At 48.2% G+C, this 27,158-nt stretch overlaps 1 protein-coding gene across 1 annotated transcript; it reads right to left on the reverse strand.

Annotated features, from left to right (window-relative positions):
- Positions 1–252: 252 nt before the first annotated feature.
- On the reverse strand, positions 253–26,372 carry LOC144113506 (uncharacterized). The gene is made up of 11 exons (XM_077646608.1): positions 26,305–26,372; positions 24,796–24,860; positions 24,201–24,420; positions 21,794–21,924; positions 20,230–20,339; positions 17,203–17,343; positions 13,880–13,944; positions 11,947–12,211; positions 7,682–7,975; positions 2,460–2,757; positions 253–526 (listed from the first exon to the last, which is right to left on the reverse strand). Exons 1-11 carry the CDS (start codon positions 26,370–26,372, stop codon positions 348–350), a joined length of 1,836 nt encoding a protein of 611 aa, XP_077502734.1. The 3' UTR covers positions 253–347.
- Positions 26,373–27,158: the final 786 nt, after the last annotated feature.

Here is a 27,158-nt window from a genome sequence, read left to right on the forward strand (position 1 = left end):
ACCTTAGAACATACGTTACCCTTCAAGGTACCGGCGTGCAGTCAAGAAATGAAAGTGGCGCATTCGAGAATTGTGAGGCTCGAATAGGAAGCTACTCTGCATCCCGTTGAGAGCTTAACTTAAGAGCCGATTCAGCGCATTTTCTTGGTATGGCTCAGAAGCAATGAAAGTTTGTAAAGGAAGTAAAAGAAGGTGAATACCGAAAATGATATAAAGCAATAGATCAGAGAGGAAACGAAAGCGGACAAAAAATTGTTGTCAGCCGCGTAGACGGACAGCATGTCTCTGGTAATTTAATATTAGTGCTTGAACAAATGCAGGAAACTCAGAGAAAGGCTGCGCATGCGTCATGGCGGAGATGCAGCGTTGGCTTCCGATGGCGCAAGAAAGGAGTCTGGCTTGGCCTCAGTCGGGCCCGCGCCGCCAACAGCGAATAGCTCATCCTCGTCGTCAGACTCTAAGACCGAGATACCGACTTGAATGGCCACTTCCATGTCGGGCTCGGGCTGCTGCTCGACGTCCAGGCCTGCAGTCGAAAAGGCCCGATTGGTGCTGTCCGCACGTGTGTCCCACCCGCAAATCGACTGGAAGAATTTAATGGCGCATTGAACTGCGACACACTGTGCGTGCGAGATTTATACACCAAAAGTGTTTAAGCTTGCCCATTAGATTTCATGCCCAGCCATAATCCTTGTATGCGACACTCTTCTCAAAAACTTGCGGACATTAGGCTGGGCTCTTATTACATAACACTGACAGCGCCGTGCTTACAGAAAGCTATATTTGAACTTAGTACTATAACTTACACAATGCTACTGGTCTTGTTGCAAGACCATAGCAGGAGCAATTAACACAATGAAGAAAGGAAAATCAATAACAAATACTTCACAAAAAGCAGGAATGAGAAACAGATGTAAGTAGACAAAGGAGGCAAGTTGGCAGTAACAAAAAAACAACAGAAAGAACAAAATAATCGGCATAAGCATGCAAAACTTCACAATACAGTCAACTTCCTTTACATCATAGAAAGTTGTAACAAGGACATTTTTCGCATCGACGGAGACTGCTGCGTACACGAAGAAAGATGGCGATTCAATTTTAGCAATGTGACCCGGCCATCCAGACCCCTCCATTCGGTGTTCTTGAGAAAGTCGAATGCTTGATTATGTCCACGTGACAAGGTACTCGGTTAGCGCACACGGTTGTTTATGCTGCGGTGGTCATGAATTTCGCCAAATCAATTTCGTGGTATTTTGGAAGTTAACCAAATAAAAACTTTAGATGAACCTGCTTCACTCTCGATGACAGCGTCGCAAGGCCGGATGTCGCTGCAAGGGAGGTCTGGGAATCGGTACGCCTGAATTTGTTATGAATGATTCACAATGCTTCGTGTTGAGCTCTCTCTAGGTTTCTGATGCTAGTTACTGATTGCGTGTACCAAACCCTGTTCGTGTATTTCAAAAAGAAGTCTCAGGCCGGGTAAACACAACCTCTACATACTCTGCCACCTGTCTCAGCTTCCCACACATGGACACGCAGAGCCTTTAAAGTCGACCCCCTAGATTTTGTTCTGCTGAAGTGGCGTTTTTTTTTATTGCAGTTTTGCAGGCAAACCGATGTGATCCTCTTTTGCAGCGACCGTGCCTGGACAACAGATTGTTAAGCTCACGCTTCCCAACACACCAGCCTTTTCACATCACACCCTCCTCCTCTTCAGCGGGGCTTCCTCCTTGCAGCGAAGGCCCTATTTAACTTATGCAGGGTATGTCGCTGGGCTAGTTGGTTCTTGTCAGACGTCATGGAATCATAGCGCTTGCAGATGAGTTACAGCGCTTGCAGGCGAGGACACAGTGCTCTCGTCTGCAAGCGCTGTGATTCCATGATGCCTATTTAACCCCTGCCAGTGATGAACGCTTTGCCCAAACGAGGACAAGCCCTCTTGTCGAAACGTTGGCTAAACACCCTGAGGCTCCGTGCCCAAACCTTGTTCACTTTGTTTAGTCTTTGTAAATGAGCAGACGGGAGGGATGTTAGCAATGAGTGTCCTACATCAGGTCAGAAGTTAGCGTGATGCCTGAGCATTTATGGGGGTGACCCTGCGTTACTTGTAAGCCGTTAGTAGTGTACGAAAAACTTTAGGGATGTTTACTGTCATGGAAATTTATTTCTGCCTGATTATTGTCATTTCCCAAGTGTTGCACTATTTGGTTATTTTCTCGAGTGAACAGTTTAACGGCAGATGCTCTTCGGCGCTGCTAATCACTCTGTAAACAATGCACTCATCTGCGCGGATTTTTGTGCTGCAATTAATGCTTTTAGCTGTGTCAGTAATGAAGATAAGGAAAAAGCCGCTCGGGGACTGATCCCTGAAGAATTACCCCTAGTAAAACGGGAACCTCGATTCAATAACACTCGACTAGAACCACCAACATATGAGTGTATCCCCTGTGCAAACGCACCCGACGCAGCAGCATGCGGCTGCCTGGGCAGGTTGTTCCTGGCGTGCCCGATCCAGTCCTGGTACCCTGCTGGCATCGGATCGTAGCTGGGCCGCATCGGTGGCAGCGCGTTGAGGATGGGCGGCGGACCGCTGAGCCAGTAGTGCGGGGGCGGTTGCGTTAAGACGGGGCCGTATGGCAGCAGCGGTGGTGGAAACTCAGGCGTCGGCAGCAAGCCGGCGCCATAGGGGAATTCGGACAGTGCGGGATGTGGCAGCAGTGGGACGCCTCTTGGGTCCGGGATCAGCGGTGGGAATGCCTGCGTACGGGTACATGAAAAGGCTGAGCGATCTGCCTGGTGCTCTGGGGCACGCAGCTGACAGTGACGAACCATCGCTATTGCCTCGAGTTACTAAATTCTAGCTATCCTCATCGGTTCAGTTAGTGCAACGACCTTCAAGCAGAGGTCCAGATCACCGTATGACGACCCTTTCTTTTACTAAAATGGCTTAGGATAGCTTTTAAAGTTCCTTCAATATAGCCACATCACTACGCTCAGTGTAAATAGCAGTCATTCTCTCGTTGGCGGTGTTGAGATTTAGAACAGGGTTTGAAGATTTCTGCGCGTGGGAGAACTTGCTCACGTTTTACTTGTTAGCTGCCTGAAGAGCTGACGTGGGAAACAAGTCGTTGCGCTGCTTGAAAAAAAAAGAATATGCCACCTGTCTCAACGAACGTGGTGAAGTGAAGCACGATCTTGCATGCTAAATACTTCACGACGCCGGACACTACAACAGCAACAATCACAAAACATGCTCCACGCATTCAATTCGATACACAGCTAGGCTTGCTAATTTGGAGCACTTGATACCGGCATAACTTCTCGCGCACTTCCCCTTTACTAACAGTAATTTCCACCGACATTTTTTCTACAGATACGTTATGTTTCAGTACGCGCAGATTCCCGACAATAAAAAACTCAGAAGAGAGAGAAGCTCTGGAATATTGTAGATGGTTTACTTTTCACAAGCCTCAACAGCAATTTGTGCTTGCTGCAGCCACCAAAGTCACGCAGCAAATCTGCGTTTTGGCGTCAGAGTAGTTCGCGAAGTATACAGGGTGTTCAAAATTAGGCTTTGCGAATTAAAAAAAAATAACGAGAGCCGTACACGAAACCCATTATCGTAAACGAACTATGAGGGCAGGCGGGCACAAACAGGAAAACAATTGCCATCGTTACCCGAGTAATTAACTAAAATTAACATTTTATTCAGTGCAGTTATCGTGCATGTCTATGATATGCATGTCTGTATTCCGTGTATGTCTGTATTCTCTTTGAACAATTTTTGTGACGCACCTGTGTCCCGAGATATGCACGCCTAAAATTTCAGTCACACCGTGTAATTAATTACGAATGCCAGACCGCAGCACTCAACATGCGGTTCCTCCCCGGTGTGCAGCGCATGACCGCTAACGGCACGCAGCGAATAAAAAGTTATTTAAAGAATTACAGTTAATTGCTAGGTTACGATGACAATTTTTCTGACTGTGTCCGCCTGGTCGCATAACCCATTTGCAATAATGACTTTCGTGTACTGTTCTTAGCATTTTTTTTTCAATCCGTAAAACGTAATTCTGAATAGCCTGTGTACTGACCTATTTCTTTCCAGCGTATGCGGTTGGGAGATTTTGTTATGCTACTGTTTCTGGATCCTTTCAGCTTTCATCAACCCGCTTAGCCTATAAGGAACCTAATACACCGACAAAAGAAACGCTCACTAATTACCGTATACACTCGTCTAAGAGCCGCACACGTGTAAGGGTTGCTTCCCTCAACTTGGCAGCCGATAATATGAGAAAAAGGAAGTCGAGAAGGGTAATTTCCTTCCCGTGTGTGAATAATTCTGTTCGCGCGGAACATTCCCGTTGGGAGCTGTCGTATGGTGGCAGATGCCTGCGACACACGGCAGGTACCAGCCGATGAGGAACCGCTTCCTTCATACTTGGCGTAGAATCGTTATCACACGAAGGCTTAATCCTTGTCCAGCAATGCCTCCCCGCTGGTCATCTTATCATCCAGGCTTTCAGTGCGTTACCTTTTTGAAGGATTCGCCAGGCCAGCGCTAATCTGTCGTAAAATACTGCTCGTCGCGCAAATGGGGAACGTATGATCTAGTGGTGGTGTGGTGTATGGGGGTTTAACGTCCCAAAGCGACTCAGGCTATGAGGGACGCCGTAGGGAAGGGCTCCGGAAATTTCGACCACCTGGAGTTCTTTAACGTGCACTGACATCGCAGAGCACACGGGCCTCTAGAATTTCGCCTCCTGGTCTGATCTGGTTTCCACCGAAGTCGGGTAAAAAATAACTGAGCGGGTAAATGCGGCTTTCGTGTCACGGGGCACCCGGTCAAAATCTAAAAAAAGCAGGTGCGGTCTTTACACGAGGGTGCATGGTATTTATGACCGAGGTAATGTATCTCTCAATACATTGAGGAAAGAATTCGCAACAATAATTTATCGCAGTCAGTGAAGACGTCATGTTTTAAGACGACTTTTTCCGCTGAAATTGCACCAGGGCTACGCAGTACTAATGGAAGCTTCGCGAGCAGTTTCAACCGCATGGCGACGAGAAGCGAAATGCCAGTGCATGGTCATTCTGTATTTAGTTTCAGTCGAAATGCTACTTCCACGACGAAATGTACACGCCAGTCCACCCTCAGCCACGGAGTTCGCGACATTTCACGATCTCGTGCGTCCCAGCTGGCACCGCAGCTTCCACTGTGCTTGCGGACACGTGTCTACGCCTCCGCTATTAGACATTTTTAGTATAGCGTTTGCGTTCTTTGCGTACGCAAGACACAAGACTGTTGCGCACGCTAAATCCAAAGCGCGACCGACGCTTTTAGATGAGCGTTTGCGGACCGTTCAGCAACAGGCGCTCAGTGGACAAACAACATACAGGTTCAGACACGTTTGGGCAAGTACCTAGCGCCACCACACGTGAGAAAAAAAACCCTGAGGCCGATTTGCTCCAAACTAAGCCACGACAAAGCACGCGCTTTTTGCCGTCTTCTATTTCTTTGGCGGATGTAGGGTGGCTAGAACTTGCAGATCGTTCTTCCAGCTTCCACGCCATGCCCTCAAGCCATACAAAAATGACACAAATGGCCGTTGCCATGACGACAGTGTAAACAGAGTGTTGTTAGGCTTACAGGCTTGAAAATAGACTGCTATTTGAAAATTACCGACAACTTATCACATATAACATTGTGTCCGAATGAGATAACAAGAAGCGGAAGCGAATGAAACCATTTACAGCCAGTTGAGCGCCGAATAAAGCAACGACGAGGTATTTTAGAACCGAAGCGGGCAAGCAGGGTGCCGCCATGTTGCCTACGCGTAAGCCCCGCAAAGACGGTACGCTATTTCCAGAAAATTGCGTGCGTACGCTAAGCTTCCTTTAGCGTTCTGCGCGTGCGCATTCTACATACGCTATTTTATTGCGTACGCAAAGGTTTTGCGTACGCTATACTAAAACTGTCTATTATTGTCGGTCGTGATGTTTAGTGGGCTCATGCTTTGCGTAGACGAAGAAAGAAGACACAGGGCATGATTCGTATTCGTAAAGTTTGAGCCCGCTTAACATCATGAACAGCTTCCCACTCGGCCAGTTTTCTGTTTTGTTGAAATCTGTTGGTGTCGAGGCTGCGCGGTGTGGTCGGAGAAGGATGCCCAGCGCACACGCACAGGTGGAAAACCCCCGCGTAAGCGGCGCAGCCGAAGTGGCCGCTATACTCGCGGTCGATTTTGCGGCACTATAGCCAAGGCTACGGAGGAAAGGCCAGTAGACGGGCCTTTGTCAACCCGTGCCGTGTGACGTTCTAAGTTGTCCGGCCAGTAAGCGAGAGTTGTTTACTGTAACCCGCGCCTTTCTTGGAATCCTGAGGGCTGGGTAAAGGGGTAAAAACTTTTGGGCAAACCGGTCAGCCTCGTCACTATCGTCATAAGGACTATATTCTGGCGCGGAACGACACTGGCGCTTCGGTCCTCCAGCAGCCTTGACCTACAGAGCCACAAAACGCTGTTCGTGAGTATAGCTCGCATCGCAGAACAGCAGCGATGCTGTCAGAGCTGCTCGGAGGAGGAGGCGGAGAATGATCGGCGTCTCGCCCTTCGGTCTTTCCGGCTCCGCGCCACAGCCGAAATTATACTGAAGACATACTCGAAGCATGAACGCACGCTGTTACGCGTTGCAGGGAAAAATTCGTTCTATCACTGGTAGAAAGTGAAAAATTAGCAGTGGCTTAACTCGGCTATGCAAGGATATACGTAGCGAAAGCTAAGGCATAGCTTGGTTGGAAGCCGACGGCGCGGCGCGCGTCTACTCCTCTGACGTCACGCCAGATGGCGAGGAGGTGGCGCCGCGCCTGGCCACGTGGTTCGTCACGCGGTTGGTCACGGGACCAGTTACATGGGTGGTCACGTGGTGCGGTGCGACCACGGTGGGACTGCGAGCACGGCGAAACTTCGAGTTCATGGCCAATGTAGCTTTCGCTACAACATTGGAAGGACTACTCGTTGCCAGCAACTGTCGGGACACGTGCGCCCCATAAGGGAACAGCATAAAACTCGTGAAGATAGCCGCCAAGCACCTGCTTTCTTCGCATCACTGTCTGCAAGCTTGTGGACTACCATACTGCAAATTGCCGCGGATTAACGGCTGCAGCTCTAAGAGAGATCCGGTGCTTATTCGGAAAATTTGAGCTTCCACTAAACAGAGTGCTATCGCTATAAGCCAGACGCCTTCACCCGTAGACGGAAGAACAGGAACGGCCTTACAAAGATGTCGCGAGTCATGTGACCTGTAAGGACGCGAGCATACACCCTCTACTAGAGGTGTCAGTGCGTGAAGAGGCGGGGCTTCGTGTGCCAGATAGCAGTGTCACATGTTCTGATAAGTCGTACTTTTCCCCCTAGGGTATAAAATCATGTGTTCAGCTCACTGCTTCTTGGCGTGCTTTCCCTCTCCCACCTCATTCTCCCCATCTCCTCCTCTCTTCGGACCACAAGGCCAACCCACATGATCACGAAATCCGGTCCTTGCTTCTTGCACGCAGAGCAAATCACTTGTGCGCCTTTCCTTTCCTCCTAACCGATTTATTATCACTGGAAATGAGCCACCAACAGCTATGGCTGTAATACTGGTATACCCCATTTTTCACCTCATGAATTTGGTGTCATACCTCACTGTTCTGCTGAATCCCTTGAAACATGGGGCCCTGCCTCATGTGCGACGCCGTTGCCAAGCAGGTGAGCTGCCTGGCCGTGCACCAAGCTCCGGGACAGATCGGTTGCGGCAACTGGTGGCTCAGCTGCAGGAGCTGCTGATTCTCTGGCTGTAAGTGCGGCGGCCTCCACGCGCCGCCAGGGTAGTCGGCCGTCAAGGGCTTGGAGTCTATGGGACGCGGGAAGGGAGCACCAAGCGCCGGCGGTCGGACGGGGGCTCCTGGCAGAGCCGGCGGCGGAAATTGCTGGGGCTGAATGGGAAGTACGGTTAGCGTGGGGGGCAGCGGGAACTTGCGTGGACATCACGCGTGGCCTGCACCGTTCTGAGCTTAATCATTATCGCATGCAGCTAGCACTGAGTTTCTACATTATCATTTGTGTAGTCAGCCTGGAATTTTTTTTTTCCACTGTGAAGCCGGAATGAAAAGCGAAGAGCGCCTGTAAACTAAGCCCAATATTTTAACTTTCTGCTTCCTAATTTAATATACAATTAGCCAGATTTATGCTTTTGTGTAAAGGGGACAGCGAGGTAGATTTTCATACGCCGACTGCAAGCGAAGTTTTTTTGGTGCGCACTCCTGCGGCGCCCGAAGGCGATACAGAAGGCGGAATGAGAAAAACCTCGTACGCAGCTAAGGCCACAAATAAAAATACAGTGACCAGAAAACAATAATAAAATATACACAAATGCATACACGTGCATGCACGCACGCTACCATATAAGAGGGCAACAGCGCAACATGTCACTCATCAGATACTGAATGCGCGGAACCTATCTAAGTGGAGGATTCAACCATGCCAGCACGTAACTTGTTGCAGTCATTGATCGTCAGCAAAAAAAAAGAAGTTTTTGTCAGCTGAAACGCTTTTTAATACATAAATCAGACATTTAATTTCACGGATTTTGTGCTGCTGATATCGTCGAGTAGATAAAAAATGAGGTTGGAGCAATTACTGGTTTTTGCTAATGTAGATCATTTGAATATAGCTTCTATACATCGGTTCCCAACTTGAAGTGTTTTCTACGCTTAGATAATAGATCCGAAGCCAGGCCGTCTTTAAGAACCGTGACACTGGTTAAAAAGTTGTAATCGTCAGACACGAATCTGGCGGCATTGTTTCAGACACATTCGGGCATATCGAAGAAAATAGCAAATGAGGGGTCCTACACTACACTGGCATACCCAAGAATAGGTGTTATTTGAGTGAAACAAGACTTCTTTGACATTAGATGGGGATTTATTGAAATTATATGGAGCTTTATGGCAATTACGTTTCACAAAATTAAACATTTTTCAACCTTTGGATCAACTTATCAACCTGTCTCGTTAACATAAAGTTAGAAAGGAGTAAACTCCAAGACACTCATATTCAGACATTTTTTTCTTTTGCAAATGAGTGCCATTTAATGAGTATGTGGTTGGAATTGGAGCATGATTTCGAGTGAACGAGACAAACTGGCAGTTTGAGTTATTTAAGGAAGTTTGCCATTTAAAGCGCAAATCGAATTGAATGCAAATCGCGATGAAGGTTTACTGCATCAGAACTTTCAATGTCGTGATAAATCACGCGATCGACAGCATGGAGCCAAACTTTGAAGGTAATATCAAAAACAATATCACTGATATAAATCGAGAAGAAAAGTCCAAAATCCACCCGTGTGGTACACGAGAGGATAGACTGACATAATCGGAGTGGAAACCGTTGATAAAAACATGCTGCATTCAGCCATCAAGACACAAATGAAGACGGTCAAGCACAGTGGATTGAAGGCCGAGACAGGATAACTTATGTAGTAGCAATGCATGAGGTAGGGAATGAAAGGCTGGCTCTTGTAAAGTCGAGAAATATTTGATAACCACGGTCAGAAGAAGAGAAAGGTTATTACTCAACTCAAGCAGCTGATCAGATAAAGAGAAACAAGTGCTAAAGCCATGCTGAGCAGCTGTAAAACATTTACATTGGTCAATGTATATTATGACTGCACTATAAATTATATATTCTAACGTTGTGCAACGAGCACTTCTCAGACTCGTTAATTAACAGCAGGGCTTTACAGCTGTTTTTATGTACTGGAACTACATTAGTAGTTCTCCAATAATTGGGCTAACAGGCAGAGTTAAAGGATTTTCTGAACAAGGCGACTATAGTATTGGGCAATTATACGCGCGCATGATTTTAGGACAGGAAGCCACGCCATCAGAACCACCGGCAGACGAGGTCTTGATATTATTAAGCACTTTTAGCACACCTTGGTGGGCAGTAAACAATTCAGAAATAATTACGGCTACAGATTCACGAGTCTGCGGAAGTTCCCTGAAGTACATTGGCGCAAACGCTAATTGAAGATATGCGTTAAAAACACGCGCCATATCTTCATCATTAGCAATGAGCGCATCGTCGACGTCTAGTTTCGGGATTGCGACCAATTTACAAGCATTATGTTTAAAATTTTCCACAATCTGTTCGGATTACGACGCAGCTAAGAATATAATCCGTTAAAGTAGCTATCCTTACTAGGCTTAATTTTAATTTTTAACGCATTACGAAGTACACGCGTTGATTGCAATACAGCAGGGTTATTGTTTTTTTTTTGGTACGATTTTAGAAGGTGGTGTCCTTTGCTTGTAAGTTATCTGGTTTGTTGTGTGATCCACGGTTTGTCGGGTGCTGCTTTCCGGAAATTTGTTTAAAGTGAATCTATTGATCAGTTTTGTGGTCCAATTTCTTCATCAGTACCTTCCAGAAGGAACTGCAATCTAAACACTGGCTGAGGTAGTTAAAACCGGGAAAAAAAGAAGAAAGTGCATATTCAATGACATATATGGTCACCCCTATCAGAAAAAAAAGCTTTCTAAGACGACCATTCGAAGCCAAACAGAGAGAATACTGTACATTGGCAACAGCACAACTTTAGTCGTTTATTCCCGAAATGAACACAGCGTACGAATAATTGAAGTTACTCGCAGAAAAGTAAATCTAATACTGAAGACGAGTACCGAGTTTGCCCAGGAGGATCGCTGACGTACTGATAAAGGCCATTACTAGTAATCAGCTCGTGAAAGGCTAAAGACAATGCGGATTGGTTTGTGCGGATTTATTGTCTGCCAATTTGAAATCAGGCATGTTAAAGTCCATACCAATAAGGAGCTCGTTACTTACGGTAAACAGAAATTCAGAGAGTGATTACCAAGGTTGGCAGGAGAAGGGGGAAGATAAAGGTACATTGTTCAAGCGATTGTTGCACCAGACTGACTAGCAGCAAACTGAGGGCGAAGAGCGAAAAGACGAGTCAACTAACAGAAAGACGCTTCGAGCATGCAGATGTCTGTTGCTAGGGCGCGCATCATAACCAGCGGGGAATACTTCTGAGTCAGAACGCTACCGTCGAGCCACGATTCCTTACCGATTATAACATGAGTTCTCACAGATGAGGTGGCAGCCAACTGATCAGTTTTATTCTTTATGACCGGAAATTTACCATAAGGGCTATCAGGGAAAACTATCATGATACAGAAGCCGCAGAATGGCATGTTGGCACCAGCTGCTCAGCAGACAGTTGCCTTGGTTTTTGCTGTTAGTAATGCCTCGCTGCACAGCAGAAAAATACCGCATATGCATCTTTGCTTCTCAATTCAGCTGGGTAGTACATGCGCTAATGAAGTATTAAAGACGACAGGGCAGGAAATCACAAGGGAATTGCTAAAGTGTAATGTTAGTGCATGTCGAATGCAGCATCGAACGAGAAAATCAGCCCGCTCAAAGCTGCAGCGCCCAGTAAGCTCATGACGTGACAGCCTAAGGCATAGTTAGTCAATTGTTTAGGAGAATCCCGCAAGGTGAAGCAGATTTGAAATAAGGGAGTGATTACTCATTGGCACCCACCCAAGCGCAGCCTTACGGCTACAAAGGAAAGCTACACAGGTTTCTCATAAACTTGTAGTTAAAGAACTCCGGACCAGAACGATTTTTTTTTTAAACTACGAAGTTTCTGAGAAAGCTGTATAGCTTTCCTTTGTATCCGTATGGCTGCGCTTGGGTGGATGCCGATGAGTAATTACTCCCTTATTTAAGGCATAGTAAAACAAGCGCATCTCTAGAGACAAGGTTATAATGAGAAGTGAATGGTAACACAATAGCAAGTAAGACTGTAGCACTGTAGTATTTCTAAATAAGCGTCTCGTTTCGAGTACGCCGATTCCATCGATCATCGCACCCTCACCAGAAGGCCTGGAGGCATTGGCGCTGCTTCTCCTCCCAGCCTGCCAGCTGCGGAACTGCGAATGCCGTCCCGCAGCTCGAAGAGTTTCAACCACTCGGCCTGGAGCTGCGGGGGCAGTGTGGGTGTCGCCAGTAGAGGGGATCGTTGTTGGCAAATGATGCGGCCAGAGCCTGGCCCCTGATGCTGTGCTTGTTGCTGCAGATGATGCTGCGGATGCTGTGGTTGAAGCTGCTGTCGGGGTGGCTGCAGCGGACGGCAACCGTTCCTGGGGAAAGCAACCATAGCGAAGCGGGTGTATGCAACACTACCATGAAAGGGCTCGCATTCAGTCGCGTTGCCCGGCAGCCCATTGAAGGGCGAGTTTGTCAGTGACCAGAAGGGAAGTAAAAAAGCGATAGCCCACCAGGCTTTAAAAAGCTCTCGTATGCAGTATGAGTGGTCTGGCGGTAGGCAGGTAAACCATAACTTCGCGAAATCCTGCTTTTAACAAGGAAACACGGGGTATGCTAATCATTATTAGCAACATGGATTAATATTTCTGCAGGTGACCTTCTACAACACGAAAGTTCACTAGTGCGACCCTCTTCAAGCGACGACTCATCGTGACTTCCATAGAAAGCTAATAAGAACTAACGAAAGGAACAGCTAACGCCAGTTATAAATACTTCTGCGCAGCTCTATCACTAAAATAAACCTCCTTGAATGAACCTTCGGTCATTTTGTAAAAAAATATATTTCGAACCAGCAGTTAACAATAAAGAACCAGCCGTGAAAGATGCAGCTTACGTGGCTTTGACTAATCGGCCTAATTATTTTGCAGAAAACGGGTGAAGGTTTATTTTTATTTTGAGCGTATTTGGCGTCGAATGTATTATCACTGATTTGGGGGCAGTCGTGATGACAAATTCTTTCGGTAGCAACGATTTCCATGTCATCCCAAGCGACTGCATGCCTTTTTTTTTTTGCGAGTCTTCTGCCAGAGCACTGGAGCCCGTACGATTCTTGCCGACATCATTGCGGTGCTCTTCAATCTAATTGGACAGACCCACGAGGCATGAAGAAGCTCTTCCGGCAGAAATTGGCGACGGTTGTGATATGCAGTGTCGGGGCTTATTTGTGTTATTTTGGACTCCAGAACGCATTATGCGTGGTGTTTGGAAAATAAAGAGCTGTCATATAGCTCTGCCCACTCGCATTTACACTTTCTCCTGTTATGCGCGGTGTATCTCGTTTGAACATCGCACATAGCAAACTTGCCTAACGCTCTACGTATACTATTAGAGATGTTTCCAACCTTAGGCTTGAGCTGCGCGGACGAAGTGAGCGAAACTGGTGCATGCCGACAGGAGATCCAGTCGTATGAGTGCAGCTGCTATGAAAGACATGGCTGGACGAATCTATTATTCATGCTTTTGTTTTCCACTTCAAGGTGGCTATCAATGTGATTTGACCTTTATTTTCGCATCTTTTGTTTTTGCAAACGTGTGGTTAGAGTCGGGTTGACTGTTCCGACTATTGCGCTAGTCTGGTGCAACGATCCATTATCTCCGTCCACACAGAAGACGCCCCAACACCGAGCTGCATGTAGCACTACGCTCATAACAGCAGTAATAAAAAAATCGCCGATTGTAGTACAGTAGAAAATTCGTGCGTTTGTGAGTGCTCACCACAAGGTAGCCAATATATTTAGGCAAAAATTAATTAGGCTAAGATAATTTTAAATCACGACTGAGGCAAAACTAGTGAAAGCAGTTTCATAGGCGAACAGTTTTTCAAATAAGTTTAAAGAAATAAAGCCACAAACTGACCATCAACAGCCATACAAAGGCGCAATAAGAAAAAAAAAGACTCCTGGCCTGGCATCAGGCAGCGCTGTAGTACCTCATTTTGAGAGTGAATTTTGAAAGTGACCAAAAGAGGGGCGTTAACTCACCTGACCATCTCCGATTTGCGGACGAGCAACAAATCGCTGATCATAGCTTTGCTGCTTACACGTAACTGCAGGAAACGAGGGCGAGACAAAAGCGAGATGTATGAGCCGAGTGTCGAAAGCAATGTTCCACATTCTGGATAGGAAACAACCGCATACGACAAGCAGCGAGGTATTGGCAGTGTTAAGGGAATACATCTGCCTAGCGCGAGCAGTGTTATAAGCGTTACCGAAAAAATTTAACTAAATATTTTACTCCTTACGCTACAAAAAAGAAACGCCTTAAGGCGCGCTCACACTAGCGGGAAGCTTCCCGCGCCGGCACAGCGTCAACGTCGACGCTGCCTCGCAGCCTCGCGCGCGTTTTCTCGCTGCGGTTGTCTTGGGATGTGGAGAGAGGAGGCGCTGAGGGAGGACCCGAACGAGCAGAAAGAGAAGGGGATAGTCACGTGACACTAGAGAAGACTGGAAAGCGCACCCTGCTAGCTCCCCTCCCGTCGCCCTGGCAAAGCAGCCGCCGAGTGCCCGGCCGGGCCGGCCGGACGCGCGCAGCCTCCGCCTCCGCCGACGGGGTCACTGAACTGGGACCGACGTCACGGTTCACGGTCGGCGCCCATTGGCTGTTCTGTCACCGGCACGGGAAAAATAGGTACCGAACCCATCGCTCTGCGGGACGGCAGAGCAGGCTGTCCGCGGGAGAAAAACCGGCTTGGGCGGGAAGCGGCACGCGGGAAACGCCCGGCGTTGCGCGTTTTCCCGCTAATGTGAGCGCGCCTTTACCGCCCTACGTTAGCTACAAAAAAACGTAACCCTTCCCTTTATTATTAACCCTTCCCTTATTATTATTATTATTATTATTATTATTATTATTATTATTATTATTATTATTATTATTATTATTATTATTATTATTATTATTATTATTATTATTATTATTCGAAAGCAAAGCAAAGGCGCATAACTGGCCCCCTGGGACAAAGGACACCTCGGTCGCGCTTTAACCTACGTGGCGCGGCGGTGGTGAAAAGTGTGCGCTGTATGCGTTGGCATTCACAACGTTGTAGCCGAAACGCTGCAGTGAAGATATAGACCCGGGTTTGAACCAGACCGCGGCGGCCGCGTTTCGATGGAGCCGAAACGCAAAGGCGCCCGTGTGCTGTGCGATGTCAGTGCGCGTTAAATATCCCCAGGTGGTCGAAATTATTCCGGAGCCCTCCACTACGGCACCCCTTTCTTCCTTTCTTCTCTTAGTCCCTCCTTTATCCCTTCCCTTACGGAGCGGTTCATATGTGAGACAGATACTTCGCCATTGCCTTTCCCCCAAAACCAGCTTTCGATACAATTTTTTGTATACATGCTGAAGAATAGAACTGGCTAAGCATAGAAAGTGGTAGGACGCTCTGTATAAAGTCCATGATGAACAGGGGCCGCGGGATACAAAAATTAGCTGCGGTCCAAATATTGCTAAACCTGGTTAGAGAGCGAAAGCTGAGGTATATCGGGAAACTAGACACGGCTTGACCTCTGTAATGCTGAGTGCGTTCCGCACACTGGATATGCAGTGCGTCCATCCTGCCACCCTGGCAAGTGATCGCGAGAGGTCGGTCGTCCAATCAACACTGCCTGCGACCTATTGCTGCAGTGCCGCGTGTCTTCCAGAACGTTGTCAGCGCTAATGCATGCAGCCCACATCTCGCTCTCTCTCACCACAGCTACGTACCTCAAAGTGCGATTGAGGCGTCCACTGTCCCAGGGAGCCAGTTATTCGCCTTCCTTTACTCAAAATCATCGGAGTCTAGAACGCTGTCAACGCCAACACCAATGAACACAATGAACGCCGACGGTCTGTAGAAAATGAAAATTAGTTTTCGGAGAAAGGAAATGGCACCGTATTTGTCTCACATATCGGCGGACATCTGAATCGCGCCGTAAGGGAAGCGATAAAGGAGGGAGTGAAAGAAGAAAGGAAGAAAGAGGTGCCGTAGTGGAGGGCTCCGGAATAATTTCGACCACCTGGGGTTCTTTAACGTGCACTGAACATCGCACAGCACACGGGCCTCAGCGTTTTTCCTCCATAAAAACGCAGCCGCCGCGGTCGGGTTCGAACCCGGGAACTCCGGATCAGTAGTCGAGCGCCCTAACCACTGAGCCACCGCGGCAGACGAGGGCTCCGGAATGATTTCGACCACCTGGGGATCTTTAACGGTACTGGCATTATACAGCACACGCTAAGGCGCCCTCGTTTATCCTTTCCCTTACGGCGCGGTTCATATGTCCGCCGATATGTGAGACAGATACTGCGCCATTTCCTTGCCCCCAAAGCCAATTTTCATTTCCATTTTCTATTCCTCAGCAAAAACTAGTTGTATAGCTGTTTCTAGACACGTCGATGATTGTTCAGCAGACACATTTTTTCCGGAGGAAACTGAATTTGAAAATGCAATATTTCAAGCAAGAAATGCTTTTAATTCCAGTTCTCAGCAATCTCAGGTGAACATCGTCCGGGAACCGTGGCGAACTGGAGGAAGAACGTAACGCTAAAGCAACCGGTGCGCCGGGGGGCGGAAGCTGGGCGATGTGACTTTCAAAGGCTCTGCTATCAAGGAAAAGGTCGGGTTGCCGACGGAAATGCTGTAATACTGTGTGCTACAATAATTCCGTCATCGGCCGCAAACGCTCACGCATGGCATCAAAAAAAAAAAATGAAGTGAACGCGCCCAAGCGGCGCCGTGGATGTTATGGTTGTGCTTGGCTACACAGGCCTGAGTCGTTGACTCGTGAGCGCGCGCGTCTGTCCCGTTCTGCGCTTCAGCGAAGTCCGCAGTAGTGTTGCGCGGTGTCGTACGGTGTGGCATGACCTTGCCGAGAACCATGTTAAGAATTCCGCTACTAGCGTCTATAACCGATAATAAACAGTACTACGCCGGTACTGCAAAGCCTTTCATCCTTGCATGTATACCCTCTACGACGACATAGTGTGCAATTTTTTTTTTCGTGCCACTCGATTCAATCTCATGACGTCAAGACCGCAAAATGAGTCCGTGATCATCGCTTGGAAGTGAATGACTCTGTAGCCCAGCCTCATGGATCCGTGGTTAAGGGGTCTTGATGTCACAACAATTTGGTTGAGAAAATATCCATTGATGGCGTGGTACCTGTATTTCATTTTATTTTACCATTTAAGCCTATAATGCCCGTTTTCAGTTAAGTCAGTCTCGTTGCCGTTGGAACGCGGCTATCTGTCGATACAGGCCAGCGTCAGTTTGTCCTCACTTCCCCCATGACTGAGCCTCTAGAGACCGCCCACACTCGCATCAGGTACTCACCTCGCTGCTGAGGGAGACAACGAGGAAAGCGGTGCTCTCCAGAGAGAAGCGTGAGGTCGAGTTTCCCGCCGGCCATGCGTCATAGCGGAGCTCCACCAAGCGAAGTGCAGGCTCGTATTCAGCGCCGACTTTCATCGGCCCCTGCAATGGAAACGCGGCCACGAGAGGTTTCAGTTCAGTGCCACTGCGCCAACGGTGCTGGAGCATCGAAAGGAACGGCAGGGTGCGGATATATGAATGGGTGTTAAAGGGCGACTGCTTAGGTTCTAGAAATCGACGAGCTTAAAGGGGTCCAATGTGTGAAACTTGCAAGTAAAGCATGCGAAGTTTTTTTTTTTTTGGGGGGGGGGGCTAGTATGTGAAATGGTGACGTAATCGTCGATTAAAATCGTGATTGCTTTCAAGTTCTCCGCAGCACACAGCGCCATGTGGGGGACCCATGATGACGTCATCGAAGGTACCGGTACAGTTCCAATGCACAAACTCTTGTTTTGAAGGAAAAAACCAAATCCACCGAAGGCAAAGCCAGCCGAGAGTTGTTTGGAAGCATCAGACGAGGCACAGCAGGGTGTGGTTGACGACAGCAGCAATTTGAAATCCTGCCTTCCGTGACGTCACACAGAACTTGCCTGCACTTCTCTGGTGCATTGGAGAGATGCCTAAAGTTCAATCGTCGATTACGTCACTATTTTAGACGCTAGCGCAAAAACACTTGGCATGCTTTACCTACAGCCAATGTCGATTTAAATCCTAGAATATAGCGGAATCATCAAAAAGTGGTGCAGTTGCCCTTTAAGGTGACGTCCAAGGGTTCCAAAAACGCACTTTTTTCAGCATTGAAGACAGCTTGACCAATAACTCGCCGACTAGACATCAAAAGCATGGATTTTTAATAAAGGGAAACTTTGTTTACGCGTACCCCACGTTTTCCCAATAGTTCGTTTCCAGGCAGTTACATATTTACGGGTGTGTGCTTCTGCAAGCCCGCGAACGCACGCAAAGGAAAATTCCGCTTTGTGACCCCCTCAGCTCTTGGGGTGGGTAGTTCCCACACGGGCTAGCGAAATTCTGCATGAAATCTTTCCAACAACATGTGGGAGTGCATCATCCATGACACGACTCCCAAATTTTAGCAGGGTTCACGTTGGTAGCATCGGCAGTTACGTTTTCGAAAGCGTATATGCAGTCAGCAAGGTCTTAGGCTATCCGTAATTGACCGCAAAGAACGTTAAAGATAACAGAAATTCACAAAGAAAAGGAGTTTAACGTAGAACAAAAATTTAAAAATTATTTTTAGTTTTCTGTTTATCTCAGATAGGGAAATCTTGAGCATTATTCAGTGTCTGACATTCATGTCTCACAGACGTGAATTTCTGCTCGAAGTTCGCGTCTAGAGCAAGATTGGGAATTTTCCTAAACTCGGCTGAATATTTACCAGCAGCAGTGCAAGTCAAAAAGGGACGTATTATGTTTTACTGGTTTAGGGCATGCGTTACTCAGTGCTCTTCCTACTTTGTGTGGGGCGCGCGATTTCTTCACTTGAGTGCGGTAACTTGGGACGTTTTATTTTGCTTTCGGCTGCAAGCTTAGAAAACAAGCTTAATATTATTCGGGCTACGTTGACCCACATGTTGGCTACCGACCAGCAGCCGGAAAGTTTTAAGAAGTGTCTCCACAGGCGAAGCCAAAATGCCAGAGCAGTCCTTTATCGAAGTCGTCTTTGACCGCGAACCAAAGAATGCATTTATTGAAATGCATGTCTCTGAATTGCCATGTTGGACGCATCGCTAAGTTTCAGTGATGCGTGGCTCCAGTTTACATCCTGTGACACGCCCAGTGGTATCCCTAGGAATTTGTGACATCTCAAGGATGTTACATCATGAAATGGCTGCGTGAGGTGGACCGCCATCGAAAACACTTCACAAGAGATATGCAGAACATATCACAAAAGGGACCACAGAAGGAAAGTGGCAAGCAAAGCGTAAAATAGGCACTGGTACTGGTTACATCGCTACAATGGCCACTAAATAGATGTTTTGTGCATCCTGTTTTCTCCAAGACTCAGTAAAATCTGTTTTTTTTTTCTTTGACTATATATCAAAATGTTTCCCCAACATTTTGACCCATTATTAGAACAATGTCTGCTGAACTAGAGTGGTACACATCTACACAGGTTTTTTTCTAGAAGAGTTTTATCCCACCAAAAAGAGAGAAAAAATTATGTTTTCGGGAAGAAATTTAAAATCTATTAATTTTTTTTACAGAACCAATTTTTAGTTAAGTTAAAAAAAGGAACGAGGGCTAAAACAATCAAACCTAATTGAGCTTTTTACAGTAGTAGCTGAGCAAAACGTTTGGAAAGAAAACTTAGAAAAGGCAACAGTTGGGCTAGCTTTTGATGTAAAGGAGGGCGGAGAATGAAGGCGAAAGATTACTTTCCTTTCTTTTTATTAATAAAAATAATAATTGGTTTTTGGGGAAAAGGAAATGGCGCAGTATCTGTCTCATATATCGTTGGACACCTGAACCGCGCCGTATGGGAAGGGTAAAGGAGGGAGTGAAAGAAGAAAGGAAGAGAGAGGTGCCGTAGTGGAGGGCTCCGGAATAATTTCGACCACCTGGGGATCTTTAACGTGCACTGACATCGCACAGCACACGGGCGCCTTAGCATTTTTCCTCCATAAGAACGCAGCCGCCGAGGTCGGGTTCGAACCAGGGAACTCCGGATCAGTAGTCGAGCGCCTAACCACTGAGCCACCGCGGCGGGGCTTCCTTCCTTTTTAAAAATCTCTCTCTGGTCACATCAGTTTTCTTTTTTTTTTCTCTAACTTTGCAACATGCGATTCAAGCTCTAGCGGGCAGGAAATTATTCTATTTACTTAGGATTAATTTTCTGATCCTTCTGGCGCGTTCAGTAAATAGAGTGGGTGCAATATGGCACTTTCTCACCATAGTGAACATTCGGGAATCGCACTTTCTAGTGACATTCTTGTAAGTTACAAGCGAGACGTCAGAACAAAAACTCACGGCGCCAAACTCGATGCCACCATTCGCAATGGTGGTAAGGTTGAAGAAGAGCACGTCATCCATCCACTCGAGTCCGAACCGGTTGTTTGGCCGTGGTGTGTAGTATGGATCTGTAAAATGTGGCGGCGAGTTCTATAAGCACAGTTTCACATTTGGGAAGGAAGGATGAAAAAGTCGCTTCATTCATCTATTTCGGCTTAAGAATGAGCATGCAAAACAACGCCACTGGAAAGAGCAATCAGAATGCAAAAAAATTAATTGAATAAAAAAAAACCAGCCACCGCCAACTACGAATACTGGCCACTGAAGTGCAGCCGTTTTACCCTAGTGATATCATCATGCGGCGAGGAAGACACCCGAGACGCAAGCTAATACACACTCCAAGAAACAAAAGTTTGGTTGATTCTCGTTTTAGTCCAATCTGCTGTATTCGAGAAGTTGCCTCCCACTTCAGATTAGGTGACCGTCGGATTTGTCCACACGTGTGGAGCTTTTAAATAGCAATAATTAAGTCTTTGCACATATGGGATTAAGTGTATCGAGTGAGCTCTTCTATAGTCGGATACGACTCAGTACCCAAGGGACAAACGACCATCAATAGAGGTCATTCAGCAGAGGTCGATTTTCATTGCATCGCAGTTAATGCGTGGTCAACCCTCTCTAACGATAGCGTTACAGGTGATTAACGACAGATTAACCGAGGCGTCACGAAAAACTGTCGGCGTCATTGGCAGGAGGGAGCTCCTTTGAGGGGCATTCGCCACTTTGTTTTTGAGTTGCGTCCGGCTATAGTACGAAACTTCCGCCAGTGTACCGTTCTCTAAGTAAAGGCTAGCGATCTGCGCTAGCTTGAGTTCCCGAACTGCTGCCTATACTGTGGATACAACGCACGCTTGAGCCGGATATCGGGCGCCGGATAAGTGCGTTCAAGAAAGCCCGCTACTCTAGACACCAGCTTTTCCTTGCAACAAAGTTCGCACTTTTGAGGTGATGTGACATTTCCTCAAAATGACCGTTATTTGATGGGAAGGGGACAGTCAGGGCGAGCCACAAAATAGAAAAGGTATGAAAGGGGGACAGAAAGAAGCTTTGGTGGCCTGACGGCACGCAGAGAAATTTAGCGAGCATGGAGCGCCTGGCGCATAATTATGCAGCGTCTGGCAGAGGACAAAATGCAGGCCTCCTTTTTATCATATCGGGAATCATTCCAGCTCCTTTCCTTTGTCAGCTCGGGGGCACCTGTCGATAGTTTACAGAAAAGCAGGCTAGTTTGCGATTCGATATAGGATACTTTTTATAAGCGGCACAAGAAAGCGTGAACAAGGATGCGAACAAACAGACGGGACAAGGCCGTGCCCTATCCCGTTTGTTTCGCTCGTATTTTTGTTTGCGTTTTCTAGCGCAGATGCTAAATGCATTCTATACTTCGTCCCGTATCTGAGAAATCAATGCGCCGCCACTCGCGGTCCTGCCGCAGCCGCCTGGTAGCCATTTCACAAAGCGTTCAAGTGGCTCAAGCCACAAAACCTACTCGCAGCCAGAACGCGAAGTGGTGTGGTCGTACCGCACAAGTAGGGCCGTGAGTGTACATCGACTTCGCCGTTGGCACCACTGCTGATTTGTGCGAAATCCAGCGCCACGAAGTACCTCACGATGTCGGACAGCCCATAGAGGCCGATGTGCAGGCAGGGGAACCTGCGAGTGTATGAGATGTAAGTTATAGTTGGTAATGAGTACGCTTATAAACGCCATCTAAGGAACAAAGAAAAAACCGCCGAAGTTAACGCAGCATACCTCAAAAGAGACACGAAGCGTTGAATGCGTAATGAAGAGCACAGGGTTATCCTCGAAAACACAGCTTTCACTAGGCGTATGGAGTTATGAATAGATAAATGCCTTTTATACATCTCAAGTTCCGTCTTGTTCAAATGTTTACACCAGTTCTGCGAACATGGACCTTTCAAGGGGACGCTCAGAGCTCGCTAATAAGAAACTGCAAATTGCCATAAATGAAGCCGGCCTAGTGCGCGCCTTGCGAACTACGGCGACCACAAGAAGCGGGAATGCATGCACTAGCCCGATCAAGGCACCACTCATTACGCATTGCGGTGACAGCAACATGCAGGAAGCGGTTCGCAGAAGTAGGTTCAGGGAGCTGTTCACTACCCTTCTAATGGCACATTAACATTTCGGCACTCGAGAAATTGGTAACTTTGATTCACATTTCAGCGGAAAACCAAGCAGAAAGCGCGACCGGTTAAGAAGCAATTTCTGCATGCGAAAAACTGTTTGCTCGCCGCTAACCAATAAATGCGTTGAATGTGACGTCACAGAAGCCATGACGGTGGCGAGGGCATAGACTTCCACAGTGCACATCAAAGCAGACTTATCATCAGCGGATTAGAGTGTTAGATAAGCACGCAGCCTTTGACCTCCTGGTCCACCAATATAGCAGCCGATATTACGTCGGTGCAAGCCATCCATACAATGAATGGTCGTATTGGAATTGCAGGTCGTGTTTAACGTCCCAAAGCAGGACATGGGAGACACCGTAATGAAGGGCTCCAGATTAATTTTGGCCACCTGTGGTTCCTTAAAGTGCACTGACATATAATAATAATTGGTTTTTGAGGAAAGGAAATGGCGCAGTATCTGTCTCATATATCGTTGGACACCTGAACCGCGCCGTAAGGGAAAGGATAAGGGAGGGAGTGCAAGAAGAAAGGAGGTGCCGTAGTGGAGGGCTCCAGAATAATTTAGACCTCCTGGGGATCTTTAACGTTCGCTGACATCGCACAGCACACGGGCGCCTTAGCGTTTTTCCTACATAAAAACGCAGCCGCCGTGGTCAGGTTCGAACCCTGGAACTCCGGATCAGTAGTCGAGCGCCCTAACCAATGAGCCACCGCGGCGGGTGCACTGACATCGTACAGAACACGGAAATGGATGAAGACTATGAGACCGCACAAACTTGACACTTTTGCGCTCTCTTCCGTCTGTGCCCGAGGTGCGAGCTTTTTCCGAAACAGTCTCGTAGCGTAAAAAGGCTTCCCAGACCACAATTGCTCTTGCTTAATCGCTGTTAGGGACAAATAAGCAGCTGAAAAGGATGACTTTTAGACGGCAAGTTCTTAGAATAAACTTGACTAATTGCGTACTGTTACAAAGTACCGCCGTCAGCACGCTTAACACGAATGCTCGATTACGCGTGCTGCGCTGATATTGCTGACCCTGAACGCTGGGCGCTGAGTCCAAGACCATGCTTGCGCCAGTTGGAGCAAGCTCGTGCCCTGCTTCCACCCTAACATTGTCTCAGACCCAGCTAGCGACACCCAGCGGCGCTAATGTCAGTGGAAGGCACGCGCTCGGGCGCTCGAGCGCTCGTGTTAAGCGTGCTGACGCTGGCATGCCTATTCTATTCACATAATCTACACGGTGTACACACGAAGAAATGAGAATATCAGGGGCCAAAAACACAGCCGCGGAAAAGCAAGGAAGAAGACATCCCCAACTGTATCGCCTCGTACCCTGTCTCGCCATAGAACAGTATCTCGCTATTCCCTAAAAGGCCACTGCGAATCTTGCACAGAAGAACTCAAAAGGAATCGAACTGCCACTACACTTCGAAAGAACGCCGGTGATATGCGCGGGGCGTTATCAACCACACCCCGTAAGCCTACAGACACTGCTTCCCATCTAGAGTTTTAAAGCACTGAACAACGGCGTACTAGAAGCGTTGCGGCTGCCAGAATTTCGCTGGCTGCAAGTAGTATGACAACGTTGAATTAGGTGCTACGCTTTCGCGCTGACTTGATTCCTACGTACTCTGCCTTGCTCCCTGCTCAACGGCCCCGAAAGGCGCTTTTACGCACCCTAATACGCAAAACGTGAGCGCACACATCACAAAATAGCCCGAATAGCGTGCTCTTTCGGCACCCGGTACCGTGAGCCGACGCAGAGGCTCGACTCACCTGCCACCGATGGCCACCACGATCCCCGTCACATCGTCCTTATTGATGTTCGGCGCTCTGAAGCCGCTTTTGTCGCCGCAGCAGCAGGTCTGCGCAGACTTGCGGCGCGCCTGGACGGCGCCGCCGGGTTCCGACGCTCCGTCCGTGGCGCCGTCTTTAACGTCGTCCCCGAGGAGCACAGGCTTGGCGCGGCTGGCGGCACGCTCGTCTCGCTCCGCACCTAGGCCATCGTGTGCACGAGAAGAAAGTGCGGCCACGAGGAGGCCACACGCGCCGCTTTGCTCGTGGCTCGGGCGTTCGAGAATCTTGACACTGCCTGGCACCGTGTCGGCGGGAATTTTGCACGAAGCAACGTGCAAATCCCTATCCGTTGCGCTCAGTGTCAAAAGTTCTGGTGCCGGACCAAGATGCGGCATCATGGGATTGGCAACAATAAATTTGAACTGCCAGGCTAGAAGCACAGACGGAGTTTCAGAAAACGCCAGTCTACCGCGAGTAATAGCTATGTAGGTCTAGTCTTCAAGAAAGCCCCGAGAACACATCCAAAGAGCCAACGACGGCGTAAATGCAAGCCAAGTACATAACTCATACGTACGACGTCTTCTGTTGGCAGAGTCTGCTGTCCTTAGGATTCCATCCACCCACTGGGATCCGCCGGACCTGCGAAGTGGGCTCGAATGGCCAATGAAGGCTGTCAGAAATTGCGGCACAGGACTAGCGTTGTCTTGTCGGCAGTGTTGTCGCTAATGTTGCAGTTGGTGGCAGAGATAGGCGAAATTCTGAGCGACAACTTCTCACTTGGTTGAAAGCCCTCTTGAAGAGCAGCAGCTGCGCGCAGTAATTTCAACGCACGCGAAGTTGTTACGTAGGCCGAATTAGTGCCCCGGCACGCGGCGACGTCAAGCCGTTGCTCCGGATGATGGACACTGCGGGTTGCTTCTTCTGTTAGGACGTGCATTGTGGGATCGATCCCGGCATAAGAAATTTCACCGATGGCTCCATGGCTTCAACTCATTCCGAGAGCGCAGCGCTGGAAGACACCACGACATTATCTGCTGAAGGCTGTCCTGCGCGACTGAGTTTCGCAGAATAATTTGTGAAGACTGCGGAAGAAGAGGAGGACATGTTCAGTGATTCATTTAAAGATGGCTGCTGAAAGAAAGATTTCAAGATGCGTAACGCTTTCAGCGGGGCATAATCTGACCACTGTGAGCTGGTAAATGCGCTCCACGTGCCTTCGCCTACTCATCAAAGCAACGAACGGCTGTACCATGGTATTGTTGCTGCGATGATATGTGACGAGGGAGTAATTTTTACCTTAGGAGACCTAGAGCTGGAAGGATCTCTGAACGCTTGGTTTAAAAGATAGTGTCTCATGCACAGCGTCATACGTAAGTTAAATAAGGCTCTACCAATATGGTCCAATCTACTAGCACTAAACCTATACGCAGTGCCCTTTAAGTAAATCTTTCGCAAACATTTTCACCTTAACGAGATATTTACCCCACCTACCTAAAGAGCTAACCTGACTCTATAGGTTTGCCCCCATTGGTACCATCGAAACTAATCGCGTCTTTAACTGTCCGGCTGCTACACTCCTTTAGATAGTATCTCACAATTAGCGGGCACAGAGGTCCAAGCTGTTGCTGGGGCTGACAAAATCAGCACTGTAATTATCGAAACTAACCGCGCATTGTCACTGTGCTTAATTTGCCGGCAACTTGTGGATTGCTTGTCCGTCTGTGAAGATTGCCAAACTTACAAGCGGGCGCCCGTCACAAACCATTGTTTCGTGCGAGAGGCTTTAAAAATGTACCCTGGAGTTGTTGCTGGTAACTGCAGCGTCTGTTAAACCTCTAAGGAAATGCTCAACCGAGTACAGCCGAACGCTGCAAGTTAACATCGGCGACCACAGCTCGCAACGTCTAGAACTTTTCTATGCGCTTGCTGCCACTTAAAAGGAGAACGCGGAGCTTTTTACTAGCAGTGTCAAGCCAGAGCATAAACGTGCAGGTTAGTAGCGGCCAACCTCGCCATAAACGAGCACACATAAACAACCAACAGATGGGCCTTCGCCTGCGAGGCTGAGAGGCGATCGCCTTACCGGCGGAGCAGTGTGCGCGCCTGCGGTCCCCACCCGAGGTGGCCCTGCTTCTCCCGGGCGTCGCGCATGACGAACGAATCGGCGTATCTCGCGTCTCTGTTATCCGCAAGGCAAAGGAGAGCAAGAATGAATGCCGCCCTCGCTCTCGATCTCCACGGCGCGTGATGCGAGCGCCGGCAACCGAACACCGCGGCACGGCCGCGCAGCCCAGCCACAGAGCAGCGAGATGCTCATTTCAGGCATGCCACGGGGGGGAATGGCTGCCACTAGTCGCGTACCCTGGAAGCGACGGGCAGCTGCAAGCGTAAGTGGAGATGCAAGCTTTTCCCGATCGGCACCTTCTCCGACGCCTGTGCGTACGTTCTCGGCCAAGGCATAGAAAGCTGAGGGCGATGCTCCTTCTCTCCCCACATCGCGCAAGGGGGCGCGGGTGCGTTTGCAGCTAACGTTTCTCAACCTAAGGAGAGCGAGATCAGTGCAATCGTGCTTTTCGACGAGGAGCCCTGCTGGGTTGGCTGTGGTTAGGTCGGAGACTTGTGGACACGGTGGTGATTGTTGAGCGCTTTTATCACGCAAACGTCTCTCTGGCCATCGTTCTCCTGCATCTGATGTCTATACCATACCGCTTGGAAATCCACTGCTGCATTACGAGCAGCTTTCCCGCTACCAGTCGCGCTCGAGCAAGCTTGAAAAGAATTACTGATCTGTAATATCAGACTCACTGAAAATTAGCCTACCTCATTAACTGAAACCGTTGACCCAGGCGGGATTTAAAAGGGAGGAGGGGAAGGGGGAAGCGAACGCCCTATCTTCATCTCCCCTGCAGCGACAGAGAGAGGGGGTTTACTGACGGA

The sequence above is a fragment of the Amblyomma americanum genome, chromosome 1, assembly GCF_052857255.1.
Source record: "Amblyomma americanum isolate KBUSLIRL-KWMA chromosome 1, ASM5285725v1, whole genome shotgun sequence".
Lineage (NCBI taxonomy): Eukaryota > Metazoa > Arthropoda > Arachnida > Ixodida > Ixodidae > Amblyomma > Amblyomma americanum.

Coding starts and splice junctions, on each gene's coding strand:
- LOC144113506 (XM_077646608.1), bottom strand. CDS start 26,372: ATGCGCGACGCCCGGGAGAAGCAGGGCCACCTCGGGTGGGGACCGCAG. Junction 24,421..24,795: donor CTCTGCCAACAGAAGACGTC/GTACGTATGAGT, acceptor ACGATGGCCTAG/GTGCGGAGCGAGACGAGCGT. Junction 17,344..20,229: donor GTGGCATCGAGTTTGGCGCC/GTGAGTTTTTGT, acceptor TTTCCATTGCAG/GGGCCGATGAAAGTCGGCGC.